Genomic DNA, 14,886 nt, shown 5'->3' with positions numbered 1-14,886 from the left:
TCATTAGTGGAGCATACAACTTTGGTGGCTACAGAAAGATGGTGAATATGTTAGAATGTGTTCAGGTCACAAGAGGTTTTAAAATAGGTGCATAATTATTGAAAAATAGAATAATGGATAAAACAAAGTATAGCTGTGAATCAATACAAGAATTACATTGTAGCTATTTATGCCAGAGACTATTCAAATAATAATTTTGCTATGTATTTTACTAAGCAAAGCTACTGTAACAATCTATCATAAATGTGTTTATTGTTCTCATATTAATCTTCATGAAGCACAAATTATATAGTTGAAATGACAGTATCTAGTAGGAAATTGAGATTAAAAACTAGGTGTCTTTGTATACGAACCTGTTTTTCAGGTCTCTGAGATGAAAAAGTATTTATGAAGCATACAGAAAGTGTATTTGCAAGTTCACAACTCTATTGGTACAGCACAATCTGAGCTAATATCTTTCTTGAATTACATTTCTGAAGAATGTAACTTCAAAAAGTGCAGCAAAGAGAGAAATACTGCACCGTGCTTAAGGATGGTTTCCTTTTTAATATGAACCCTGTACTTCAGATCTCCTGTGATGGTTTGTGCAAATGCAACAGCTTTGCATTCTGTGCTTCCTGAAGGGGAGTGGGCACTGATCCATGCCCAGGCTGGCTTTGCCAGGTGGCTGCCTAACCTTGCAGATCTCCTGAATCCTGTGCTGGGGATGATCTAAGACAGTCTTCAGGCTCTTTGAGCTTTCCACTGGAAATGTTTTTCTGTGAAGGTAATAATTCATTGTACAAACTTTTCTGCCCTTCATGCCAAAGTTTGTCATGTGGTTGAGAATCTTGTACCATGGTGCTGAAAAGAACATTCTGAACTGGATCCAGAGCAGTTGCTCATGTTGAGGATAAAATCTGGAATCTTAAGAGGAAGTAATCTAAGCTTTGTATTAGCGAAGATTAGTATAAAAAGTGAACTTCCCTTAGCCCCTGCTTCCCCAGGGTTGGAAATCTGTAGATCACCACTCAGGATGTGGAGTCAGTATCTCAGAAGCTTCCTGTGTTGTCTGTACTGCATGATGACTGATAATGAACACTTTTACTCATCTTAAAATTTTCTTATCCTTCTATAGATTTGGCGTTGCTACCAACTGCCTAGTTGGGAGGAAGGGAAGGATAGACTTTTAGTCAATAAAATACAGACAGGCAACTAAGTCTTCAGGGATTCAGTGTGTCTGTCTCTGAGGGTCTCAAGTAAAAGGATATTCAGATAATATGTTCTAAGCCGATGGTAAAATGCTGGTAAAATGCAAAAGTTTGCCCCTTTTTTAGTCTTCTCTATGTGATAATAACTATTCCTTGTGGCTTTTGATTTTGCTGTGTTAACATAAAAAGCAGCTGACATGCTTTGTTGCTTGAGGATTAATGTTTTGCTTTGGGAATTTAAAAGTAATTACTTTAAAAAAATAATCTGTAGTAGCATATGGACACTGAATGGTAGACTGATAAGGTATTGTACAGGGTATCATGGTATAGATAAACTTGAGCCTCACACCACTGCAGCAACTCTGATTTGCCATCATCTGTGCACAGAAAAGACTTTTCAATCATCAGTGGGCTCTAACTTTTAGAAAAACAGATATTTGATTATATGTTTGTACTAATGCTGGAATTTTCTCAAGGGCAGAGGTCTGGTCTTGTTTCACTTCTCTAGTGCTATTTTTGGGGATTTTTCAAAATGTTCTCTTTTGTGAAGAATTCTACTTCTTGGCTTCTTAAATACCTGTTGCTATTCATTAGCATTAGGAAAAAAAAAAAAAAAGGCACCTGAATTCCAATTAAACCAGTTTGTATTTTCATTTTGAAGGTACAGGAAAAATACAAATGCTTTAAATATTTTTGTGTGTGAACCAGACACCCCCTCAGTGTCCCTTTGGAGTCACTATCTGAGCATAAATTAGGGAACCAGTATTTTAAAATAAAAAATGAAATTAGGTTTATAGAAAGCACTGTTTCAGACTTCTCTGAAATGGTTCTGATGTTAACAATTTGCCAAGTTGTTAATATTTTTGTCACTGCTAATGGAATGAATTGATTTTGAGTGTAATTTTGTTTTGGTACAAAGGGAATAAAGAAAGTTGAGAATAATTGTTTTCTATTCTTATACATACATAATAGCATACTATTTCTGGGGAGAAAAAGCACCTCAAAATAAAGTAATTAAATCTCCCTTGACACTTGATTCTGTACCAGCCCCCATCTCAACTCTGGTGCTGTTTTCTGGGTAAAGTTCAGGATAATGGTCTATTTAAAATCAAAAGTCACCAGATCTGTAATAGTTTGTAGCTATTTCTGCACTACATTTAGACTTATTTTGAAAGCAAACTCAGTGTTGAACAGTAAACTACTGTGAAATGTTTGAGATCTCAGTTTAATTATGGAAATCATGAATTTCATTTAATTGTATGCAAATTCTGACAGTATGTCTTTAAAGTTGTGATTTAGTTGTATTTTGCAGAACAGCAAGTTTTGTTTGTTAATTTTCAGGGTTGATTATATGACCAAACAAATTTAATATTTTCTAAGAAGGTTACTTTGGGAGTATAGAATTTTAAATAAACCCAAATATTTTTGTTTTATTAGTGTATAATTTACTTGGGTAGAGTATAAGTGGGACAAATGCTAATTTATCCAAATCATAGCTGAAATCCATGTACACTTTATCAGTACTTAAAAGAGTTTTGTAATATTACTTTTGATACTTTTCTCTATTTTAAAATGTGTATGCCCTGCAGGCTCTGTTAAAACTGCAGGTAATTGTCTTCAGTACTTACTTTTTTTTTTTCTTTTCTATTTACCTGATGAAGCCCACAGAGCAAAAAGCATCAAGAATATTACATTTCATTACAATAAGTACCTACCTGCTCTGCCTCCAAGGCTGTTCTAATACTCACATTTTGCAGGACATAACCTTTGCTGAGTAGTATTTGAATTATTGCTTCCATTTCATAGGGCAAATAACTGAATGCTTTATTTGATATTAGTTTACTCCTACCAAGTGTGGATAGGACTAGCCAGAAAAATGTAAGCCTAGGACATTGCTGTGTACTTGATATATTAAACCCTTATATAGTCTATAGTTCATTTGCGGAGAAAATTTCTTTTTATGCAAGTGGCATTTCAGTAAAGTCATGTGAATATATTCATAAACTTCTTTAATTCATTGGCAAAATACGAGAGACTTGATGCAGAATCAGCCTGCACAATTAAAATGATGTGTCTTTTCAAGGAATGATCAAATGTCTAAGCAATTGAAAATTGGGAAATTCTTTCACCTTGCTGTATGGCACTGCTTTGTACCAACAGAGGAAGTAGAATTTTGAGGGGGAAAAAGTTAAAATACTTTCATGAACACTTCAGAACTACTGGTTCTGTATGAATAAAATATGTGTCTATTTCTAAGAAATCATTTTCCCAAAGTAATTACTGAATATGAGTCTATAAGTCTAATAAATGCATATTGCTATTATATTGTTTACAGCATATTGAAAAAAAGTGCTTTCTCCCTACATAGCAGTGGACTTATGGGGCATCAGGATTAATGGTTCCAGAAAGGCTGTTCTCTGGTATGGCAGTCTGGAAGTACAATTTTAACTAAACTGGAAAATCCTCTGCATCTTCAAAGCTGCTCTCTTGTCTGCTCTCAAAACAGCAGCTGCATAATAACCAGTGTTCTGCTTACTAGAATTTTTAAATAGAAAAGTGTAAATGTATTGTACATAATGTATGTTATGTGCAATATATATTAGTATTGTTATATATTTTTTCTATTTATATATATATATATATATATATATATATATATATATACACATATAGAGCCAAACTGCTTCTCTTATGAAAAAAAGCTGAGGGAGCTCAGACTCTTTTGTTTGGAGAAAAGAAGGTTCAGGGGAGACCTTACTGCTCTCTACAACTTCCTGACAGGAGGGTGTAGCCAGGTGGGGTTGGTCTCTTCTCCCAGGTAGCAAGTGACAGGATGAGAGGAAATGGCCTCACATTGCTCCAGGGGAAGTTTAGATTATATATCAGGAAGAATGTCTTCACTGAAAGGGTGAGCATGTGTAACAGGCTGCCCAGGGAAGTGCTGGAAGAACCATCCCTGGCAATGTTAAAAATGTGTGGCTGTGGCGCATATAGCGACATGGTTTAGTAGTGAACACAGTGCTATTAATGGTTGTGCTCAATGATCTTGGAGATCTTGTCCAACCTAACCCATTCTGTGGTTCTATATATTATGCATATAATATGTCTATTTGTCTGTGGCTTATGGAGAATTGGAATTTTGCCCACAAAAAAGGCACAGAAATAATTGTGCAACCCTGCATCCAATTAAATTAATTTACCACTCCTAACATTTGCCTAAGAGAAATCAGTGTGATTTAGTTTGTGAAAGAACTTCAGATCTTTACTGAACAAATGCCTCCAAATTTGAAAATAGTTCTTTCACTTTGAGTTCTCATGACGTATTCATAATACTACTTAAATAATTAAGGACTTTTTTTCCTGAATGCTGGCCTTGAAATTCTCAAATACTTTTGAGCTTTTCCATTTAAATTCAGGGAATGGAATGTTAAGGCTTAAGCAAAGATGTCTTCTGCCACAACTGTTGATAAAAGTATCCATTATTTTTTACTGTTAGAGGAAACTTTAAATCTTTCAGTAAATTATTTGATATAGTCTGTAATTATGTAATATTATCAGCTTTGTAATTATGCTGGCATCAATAAATCCTCAATTTCTGTGGCTAAGAATAAAACTCTCTTCCTGGATTTAGAGGTTAATTTGCTGCTTCTGTCTCCTCTAGGGACTGATATAGGGGAAATGGCATGTTGCTGCTGACCCCTTTTGCTCCCAGGTTATCATACACCCCAAGAGGACAGCTCTTTTGTTTGTTGTCTGCACAGTCTATTTTGGAGACATAAAGCAGTTTGGATTGCCAAACAAAAATTCTTTTGGTCTGTTAAGGACTTCATCTGATTCTGTTGACTGATAGAGATGAGTATGTTGCCATGGAATGCTGTTTGCAATAACTGGAGTGCAGGTGTTGAGAGCAGTGTAGGGATGTGAGTCAGGATTGTCCCTTGGTTTAAAAAGGCACTGGGGCACTGCTTCAGTTACTCAACCCCTTATGGCTAAAGAGGGCTGGGGATCTTGGCAATGATATTATGTAGATGGCAGAAGGGAATTACTTGTGGTAAATTAAGGAGGTCGAAATTCAAAGGGATTTATTGTTGCTGTTGTTATTTTCCAAATAGGTCGAGACTGGTTACCCTTTTGTATAACTTTAATCAAACAAAGTAACAGGGAAACTGCTCTGTGCTCATAAGCATTGGTGAAAAACACTTCTCTATCAGATCTAGATGTTTTGGCCATAAAATAACTTGTACCAGATTCAGTGAAAGTTAGCATTATAGTTAGCAATGTATTCATTAGACTGAATTCTAATTTCTTTGTTTAGCAATCTTTTGATTGAATTTAAGCCAGGTAGCTGTTGAAATGTTTGGGGGTAGTTTGAGAAATAGTATTTTATCAATTCAGTGCTACTATGTGTTAAGTTAATTAAGCACTAAGAACTGAAACAGGTATATCATCATAAAAGTTGAGATTCTTATAAGGTCAGCAGTTCTCCAATACATAGTAATAAATGCAATTCCTGAAGGTCAGCATTAATATGGTTCAAGAATTACATCTTCAAACTGTATTAGACACAGCCAATATTATTTTTTGTCCATAGTGACAAAATTAACTGGTTTAAATGCATTGCTTGCATCTAAATATTTCATGTTCATCATGGATTGGAATTTAAAATGCTTTTGGTGAATCATTATTTTGCTTTTTTATTAGTATAGAGGAAAAGAGTAAATAATAAGTGTGTCTTGTAAGCAATTTCACAGATTTTCTGCTGATCTAGTATAGGAAAGTTGTTAAATTTCTCATCACCTCATGAAACCAGGTCGTCTAGGTAGATGTGCTCATTTCACTTTTTCAAACAAGAAATCTGTTTTTTTAATAAGTGAGCTATGGGCGCCAAGGGTTGGGAAAAAAAATCCAGTAATACTTCTCTGCAAAGACCTTCTTTGTTTTGAATGTCTGAGTGAATTCTGAATTACTTAGATTTCTTGCACTGTAAATCATTCTGTTCCTTAATGATGATACAGTATAACCTTCCTCTCTTTGATCATGCATGCAAGGAAAGAACTTTCTCAATTTTGTAATATGCAAAAATGTGAGATTTTTAGGATATCATTTAAGATATGGCTTTTTTCCAGAAGAAATTGCATTCTTAATGGGTGCTATCCTGTTTCCATATCTGTCTGTAAAATACAAGAATGTACTGTTCAAGAAATGCTCCTGAATTACTGCTTCTGCGGCGAATGTATCACAATTATGCCTCTTAAATTTTAGCCTCTGCTGGCTTTCTGCAAAGTTATTTGTTCAGTCAACTTCTATGTCTAATATTGCTCCTCCAATGAACAAATTGACTTGGATGAAAAAATGAACCTCTGTATGGTTTGTGTCATTTGCATGTTTCAAAAACTGTTATTCTGGCTCATGTTTTGGAGCTGTGTAGTTATCTCTCTAAAAGTCAATCTGGTTGCTAGTACTTGATATATTTCCTAAAAATTGTCCTAAAGCTGAATTTTTCCAAGTTTAGACTAAAATCAGAGTTAATGTGATTGTTTATTTATTTATTTATGATTTTTCTCTCCCATGTGCAATCAGATGCTTGGAAAACATCTGCTGCTCCTACTCAGGTTTTTGATCTCATCAATTTTCTACCTAATACTTTGGTGCAACAAATTCATCTTGTTTGTTCTTATTGTAGTCACTTTTTCATCTAAAAGTCATTACAGTTTATTTTCATACTAGTTCTCCATCTTTTCCCAAAAATCAATCTTCAGTGCCGGCAATGGTGGAAAAAATTACATTTGTTATCCATTTTGAGACTTCTGTGTATGTTTTACAAATGTACAAATCCTCTTCAGCATCTTAAGGACCTTGAGGTTATAAAGTCAAGCAGTTTGTAATGAGAAGAAATAACTTTTACGTCTGGATGGTGCTTGTAGTAATTAATGTACTCTTTGTACATGCATTATCTTAATTCTGTGTGAGATACTATTTTTATTAGCTAAAATACTGTGCTTTTTTCTCATGGTATTTGGCTTGCAGGAAATAGCTTTCTGTGAATTTCATGCTGAGTCAGAAAGAGATACAGCAAACATTTGTACAAAATTGCTTTTTTGTGACTGGTTTGCCAGTTTGTAGGACTTTTGATACTTTTCTATCCCTTTCAATATCAGAGCATTCTCAATCTTGTTCATTCGCTGCAAACCATCTCACCTGAGATATAATAAATACATGAAAGGTTCTTGAGACAACCTCCTGAGATCTTCCTAGTGTAGTGTTAACTTGTGAATTGGATGATTTGAAGCAGGGGGGTGTAGAGATGGAACAACAACAAAAAAAATCTTGTTATGTAATGTATGCCCAGGAAAGGTGTTGAACTGAGGGAATTCACAGTGAGCTGCTTCACATTTCCTAAATCCGGAGATTTTGATTTGGTAACATTTCTGTGTTTATATGCACGAGTGTGTATCTCTTTACAGTGCATGCAAAAAGAAGGAGAAATATTATAACTCTATGGAAGCAAATAATAATTGGCTATTTAGTGAGATCAGGATTTGACTTTATAGTGTGTCCATAGCCTCCCATCTTTTCCTGTAATACCACTTACTCAAGACTTAAAGCATCCCTCATATGAGGAAGTTCTTTGGAGGAAGGAAAGCGGGACATTTGTTTTGTCAAAACTGAGTTTATTCCTTGTGTCATAATCTCTTCCTGAATTTACTGTTTCTGATGTCTTTTTAATGAGATACAGGAAGTGTCCCCTTCACTGCCTTATGCCTGCATAAATTGTCATGTGGTTTGTGCAAGGTTACCCCTTCTGTCTCAGAAGGTGGCTGGAGAAATGCTGCATGTTGCTGTGTGGCTGGTGCTCTTCTCTGAACAGAAACTTGGTAGGAAGCGGAGTCATAGATCTGCTGTCTTGGGAAATTGGTTAGAGAGAAATCATCACATTGGCAAGTGTTGAAGACATGGGCAAAACCAGTTCCACTACATCACGAGATGGATGAATGAGGTGGGCGAGCTCTTTGGAGATGTGGCTTGCAGGAGATGCACCTGAAGGTGTCAGAGAGGGCTGTGCCATGGTGGGTGAACAGTAGAAACAAGATGTGAGGATCTTTTGAAGCTACAGAGACCAGTGTCCTGGGAGAGGAGGTGATGAATAGTAGGAAAACTGTTCATGAAACTATTTTGTTCCTTAATACCAGATTCTGTTCATGAATGTTTCCATGTGCTTGCTCACTTTAGAATCTCCTTTATATTTTGATTTCATCTCTGTGCTTTGTGTATGTGTGTGTGTCATACCCCATTCCTGTTCTGAATTTCAAAACATTTCTCCTCAACTTCCCCTTGGTTTACTTTTCAAATGTGTAAATTTGCCACACATTAGGTGATTTGGTACTCTACTGGTGACATGTGGTTTGTAATTAATTGGGAAAGGCAGCTTTCTGACAGCAGCTATGCCTAAAATTTGCTGTAAATCCATAAAATCTTGGGGAGAAAATCTTGCCTATTAAAATTTTATTTCCATTTCTATAACATCTCTCCCCATCTTTAGAGAGGGAAAGGAAAATTACACCAGCAAGTATGGGTAGTAAAATACAGTATGTGTGTTCAGACACTACCTTGTTAGATGTCTGTGTAGATAGCTGACAGTTTTTATAACCTCCTATTTCCAGTTCTTAAGATTTTGTGCAATAAAAAGACAAAGGCTTAAAGACAAACATTTTAGGAAAAGGTTAATGAAAAACAGGGAAGAAGTCATTAAAATGGTAAAATGTATAGTACAAGTACCATATGTGCAAGTGGGGAACATGGTATAAGGAACTCTAGTTGATCCCAAGGTTTTTAAAGCTTAGTAAACTCTGCTCATGTTGTTTCAGCTGGGAAGTCTTGAGATTCCTTCTGTCTAATTTGAGGATGTGGATTGAAGACTATCGCTTCGATGGATTCCGATTTGATGGTGTTACGTCTATGTTGTATCACCACCACGGCATTGGTAAGCAATTTATCTGCTCTGATCTCAGCAGTCCCCTTGCAGTTGTGTTGCTGTAAATTTTGCTGTTTCTCAGAGGGGAAAAAGGGGTTTAGCACAGGAGCTAGCACAGGAGCTAGCTCATCAACAGAGCTTGAAACTAGATGGGAGGGGGAAAGGGTCAAAACCAGGCTTGCCAGTGATGAGCAATGGGATGGCTCACCCAAAACTTGAGGACACAAGCACTAGGGATATCCCTCAATCTGCTCCACAAGTTGTTGGCTACAACCAACCACACTGGAAGTTCTTCTGTACCAACACACACAGCATGAGGAGGAAACAAGAGGAGCTTGAAGCTTTGGCTCAGTCCCAGGGATGTGACATCATTGGTATAAGCAAAACTGGTGTGATGAGTGACTTGAGTGCCACAGTGGATGGTTGGATGGGAGTACAGCACAGCTGGCACAAACAGGTTCAGAAGATTCCTGAAACACCTGAATGATACAGGGTGTGATTCTTGGGGATGGTCCTGTGCAGGGCTAGGAGCTGGACTCAGTGATCCTGATGGGTCTCTTCCAACTCAGGAGATTCTGTGAATGATCAAAAAATTCCAGATCTGCTAGTATCTTGCTTTGTTGCTATGAGGATAGATGGAAAATCATTAATACGTTTTGTGCTTATAAAATGAAATATTGTATAAAATACCTGTGTTTTCTAAAAAAAGCTTGACTGTGGCTTTTAAAACTCCTTGTCTTATTAGGCACAGGGTTCAGTGGAGATTACAATGAGTATTTTGGCCTGCATGTGGATGAAGATGCTTTGTGTTACCTGATGCTGGCCAATCACATGATTAATTCCTTGCACCCAGAATGCATAACCATAGCAGAGGTAAGATCATTTTGCCATCCTCAGTACATTAATATTGATTATTTTGCTTTAGGATGTGAATTCCCTGTTAATTATCAAGTCACACTTTGGGTACTCAAGCAATGACATGAGCTGAAAAATATTAATTAGTGGACAGACTTTGCCTGGTGGGGAAAAATGATCTGAATATGCACTTTGGGAATTTTCTCTGCATTAATAGATTATTAATTAATGTGGCAATTCCTTTTTCTTGTTTTTCTCTTCATCACCTTGAACTTGTAATGAGAATTGTTTTTATTAGTTTATTGCTTGTGCATCGTAACCATTTGTCAGTAGTGCTCTGTAGTACTAAAGATTAACATCCCTAACGATGTTTTGCATATTTTGAATTATATTGGTATATCTGACAATTACCCTTCAAATTAAATGTAATAAACTTATAAATGTTGAATATATAGGCTAATTTAAATGTATTATTAATTTCTCCAGGTTTCTAAAGGAGTAAATAAGACTGTATTATTTGAGTTGATTGAGATCAATTTTTTTGACTGAAAAATGTTTCTGGGACATGGAGCTTCTAAGAGTAGGAGACAGCAGAGTTTTCAAAATTCTATTAATATTTTCACTGATATTTTGTCTTTATCCAGAAGAAAAATCATTTAAACATTGAGGATTTTTTCTGTTATTATGTTTAAATAATTCATTTTGTTTAAAAGAAAAAGTTGGATCAATCTGGTATCATTAGGGACTATATGGATTTCTAATAAAAGGGTTTGTGTTGCTTTAGAGTTCTCTATCTTTAGGAAACAAAATACTGCTTATATTAATTTCTTACTTATGGTAAAGTTTTTATAGACAACCACTGCTAAGAGCTACATGACAAGCTACCAAAACAGCATTTGGGGAGCAATCAGTAGCAAACTTGAGGTGGTTTCTTTGAGCTGTAGGCTTATTTGAAATTAAATCAGTTAATTTTCTAGGTAGTCCTAGATTATAAGCATTCCTACCACAGAAATTCTGAGTTTAGTTGTCTTGTATTACCTGGCCTAAGAGTTCTTTTTTTTAATAAGATATGTCTTCAGTTTCTCCTGCTTAAGTTGAGAGCTGCTTCTTTTTCAATACATAATTTTCTGCCTCGGGAAGTTGCTACATGAATCATAGAACTGATCAATGTGCTGCATGGTTAAAGGAGAATTTCAGAAGGAGAAACTATTGACATAATTGAAAATTACAAAAGGCAATGAAGAATGTCAGCTTGCCTATAGAATCAGTGCCATGTGACAAAAATGTTTTTCTCTAGCCATAACTAATTATAATAAATTCCTTAATTAATGTAATTAATTGATGATTTTTACAGCTTTTTAATATTCTGTATATTCACTGTCTTAGTAATTGCTAATTTTTTGGGTGTTACTGAGTATACACTTATTTTTCATTTTGGTCTTCTAAATAAAGCGGTGATTAAAGTTCTTTATAATGGGAAAAAAAAAATGTTAAGTAAAATTATATCATGCCTGAAGTATTATAAACATAAACAGGCAAAAAAAGAGTACACTGTGGTTTCTATTTTGACATGCATTTCTTTTCAAACTTGGCCTGAACAAATGCTTAGAAATTAGCTGTTCAATCACAGCATCATAGAATGGCCTGGGTCGGAAGGGACCTTAAAGATCATCAAGTTCCAACTCCCTTCCATGAACAGAGAACACCTTCTGCGAGGCCAGGTTGCTCAGAGCCCCATCCAACCTGGCCTTGAACACTTCCAGGGATGGGGCAGCCACAATTTCTCAGGGCAACCTGAGCCAGTGCCTCACCACCCTCACAGTAAAGAATTTCTTCTTAATATTTAATCTAAACCTGCTATTTTTCTATTTGAAACCATTCCCCCTCGTCCTGTCACTACACACCCTTGCAAAGAGTCTTCTCCGTCGTTCTTGTGGGCTCCCTTCGGGGACTGGAAGGCCACAATTAGGTCACCACAAAGCCTTGTTTTCCCCCAGACTGAATAATCCCAATTGTCTCATCCTTTCCTCATAGCAGAGGTGCTCCATCCCTCTTACCATCTTCATGACCCTCCTCTGGGCTGGCTCCAGCAGGTCCCTGTCCTTGCTGTGCTGGGACCCCAGAGCTGGATGCAGCACTGCAGGTGGGGTCTCAGCAGAGCGGGGCAGAGGGGCAGAATCCCCTCCCTGCCCTGCTGTCCACGGGGCTTTGGATGCAGCCCAGCACACGGGGGGTTCTGGGCTCCCAGAGCACACGGCCGGGGCATGTCCAGCCTCTCACCCACCAGCACCCCCAAGTCCTTCTCCCAGGGCTGCTCTGGATCTGTTCATGCCCAGCCTGGATTGATAACGGGGTTTGCCCAGCTGCAGTCCCTTGGACTTGTCTTGTTAAACCTCGTGGGACTCCCACAGGCCCGCTTAAACTGGTTCCAATACAGACATCACTGAGAAATGTGACTCCTGTCTGAGGCCAGCATGCCTGGTGCTATGGCCATTCCAGTGTCAAAAACCCCAAAATTTTGGCAGTGACACCAGCCATAGAGCAATGTATGAATAGACTCAGTCCATCTACTTCTTTCAATGTTGCTGCCTTCAACTAGAGTTATAGAGAATAGGGCTTCTGCCTCAGCTTCCCATACCAACTGCCCCAAGACCCTGGAGTCCTTTTTGATCTCCCTTGGATCATGTGTTGCCACTTCATTGGCCCCCTATGTGGAAGATCAGTAATGGGTTGTAGTTACCAGGCTAGGAAGTTTCCTGGTAGAAGTACATTTGATGGAAGATCTACTAAACAAACTAATTATGATTTTTTTTGTTGTTGTTGTGTCCAGTGAAAATTTGTAGACATAGGTATAAATACTGTTAAATTTGGAATTTTACTTCCCAAAAATCTGGCTTTCAATATTGTGACTAATGTAGATGGGAGCTGCTTAAATCTCAGACTTGGACCTAGTCCAGGTAGGCATCATGGCATCACAGAAAAAGGCTTTTGTTTCATGTCATCTTGTCCTGTATAACCTGGAGACCAATAGTCTGTGTCAATCCTTTCTGACTGATTTAGGAGTTATTGAACTTTTTATCACAACTAAAAGTTTGTAAAGAATTTCCACTTCACTGTTCATTTTCTACAGCGTGTGGAATGTGGATGCAGTTTTCTGTGTGATCCAATGGCTGCTGACTGAAGGGGGTAATGCCCTCCTTTGATCTCCTGGCTTTGCTGTTCACACAGCCTGGGATGTGCTGGCCATCCCTGCTGCCAGGCCAGGCCAAGCTGCTGGCTCAGGCTCGGCTTGCTGCTGGCCCACAGCCCCAGGCCCTTCCTTCCCAGCAGAGCTGCTCCCCAGCCTGGCTGGCCCATCCCGTATGGATGCAGGATGAGGCCCATCCCAGGGTCGGGATTAACTTGGTGTCATTCTGTGGTGACATTTCTGCTGATTGATTCCTCCAGCCAGTCCCTCTGGATGGCAGCCCTGCCTTCCACTCCTGGGATGCCATCCATGAGCTTTGTGGTGGTCTGGTTGGTCTCCTCCCTTATGTCAGTGTCTGTGCATGCCTGTATGTGTATATGTGTATGACTTCATGTGTAAATATCTTTTTCACTATTCCAGTGCAGCAACTGGATTGAAAACTGGACTGAATCCAGAAAATCAAAATGAGCTTCCTAATTAAGCCCTGTTTTTTTCTAGTCAGTATTAATTCCATAAAGTCTCTTGTATAGAAGCGAGAGGTGTTTGTTAATCCATAACCACTGTCAGTGAGAATCCATTTCCCCACAAAAGTTAATAAAATTGAGTACTGATGGATATTTTGAAATTATTGGAGACTTGCATTTTCTGTCCAGATAACTTTAGAAAAGAATGCTGTGTGATAAAACTGCCTAACAACATGGTGAAATAAATATTTTGAGAACTTGGAATTACAAATTTAAGAATAGTCAGCTTCCATCAATATGAAACTGGAAAATTATGCAGTAAGAGCATGTCACTTCCCAGGACTAGCTGGATCAATAGGTTTGGTTTTGGGAAAAGAGCAGAGATTGTATTTTTCTTCCTCAGTGTACTTTATATTTAACCTTTTTTTATGTCATTCCTTATGCAAAATATCAATAAACAAAATGAAGGTTTAATTTGTCTTTTGTTGACTACTTTGTACTTTCTATTGATTGCTTGGAGCTCAAGAGAGCTAATTATTTCAAACTCTGCATCTACTGAGGACTCTTCCCGTTCAAATATCTACTGGATTAAAATATTTTGAGGAAGAGTATTTGGTGAGAAAAGTCATAATGCTTTTCTTTGTAACTTTTGTGTTCAAACAGCACATCTGGGTGTAGTAATAACTGATTTAAATTTATTACTTTCTCCCTTAACTAGGTCAATCTGTGAAGCTGTTTATACAGTGTTTACATACAAGTGTAACTCCAGGGTAGAAAATAAGTAGTAATATTTTCAGTGCTGTGGAAATTATGTTGTGGGGTGTTTGATCTGTTTCAGGATGTCTCTGGAATGCCAGCTCTCTGTCGGCCTGTCGCAGAGGGAGGAGGGGGTTTTGATTATCGGCTTGCCATGGCCATTCCGGATAAGTGGATACAGGTGAGAACTTCCTAAGAAATACATTGTGCTCTTCCAAGTGGGGTGTTTCTCTGTCAGTGCATACACATAAACACTTCTGAACCCTTCTGACAAGTTTTGCTTTCTCTTCTGTTAATGTGCTATTGAAATAAATTCTGACAGGCTCGAGCACAGGTATTACAGGCTGAAATGAGAGCTGTCAGATGTTATGTAGGTTTCAGGTGAGGAAGTTCAGGAGCCGGGATTTGCATTCCAGCTGATAATTGTTTTCTTCATACAATACACATAAACTCAATTTCTTC

At 37.5% G+C, this 14,886-nt stretch overlaps 1 protein-coding gene across 3 annotated transcripts in view; it reads left to right on the top strand.

Moving 5' to 3' along the window:
• Nucleotides 1-14,886, top strand: part of GBE1 (1,4-alpha-glucan branching enzyme 1) — a 166,022-nt gene that overhangs the window by 101,190 nt on the left and 49,946 nt on the right. For all 3 annotated transcript variants that reach the window (XM_042038101.1, XM_042038099.1, XM_042038102.1), the window contains exons 8-10: nt 9,056-9,171; nt 9,908-10,035; nt 14,507-14,605. In XM_042038101.1, the coding sequence (XP_041894035.1) occupies nt 9,056-9,171; nt 9,908-10,035; nt 14,507-14,605 (343 nt within the window). The remainder of the gene's footprint in view (nt 1-9,055; nt 9,172-9,907; nt 10,036-14,506; nt 14,606-14,886) is intronic.

The sequence above is a fragment of the Corvus kubaryi genome, unplaced genomic scaffold, assembly GCF_017639235.1.
Source record: "Corvus kubaryi isolate FWS band 111438036 unplaced genomic scaffold, C.kubaryi_AGA036_p1.0 37391, whole genome shotgun sequence".
In the NCBI taxonomy this organism is placed as follows: Eukaryota; Metazoa; Chordata; class Aves; order Passeriformes; family Corvidae; genus Corvus; species Corvus kubaryi.
This window is presented reverse-complemented; position numbering and strand designations above follow the sequence as displayed.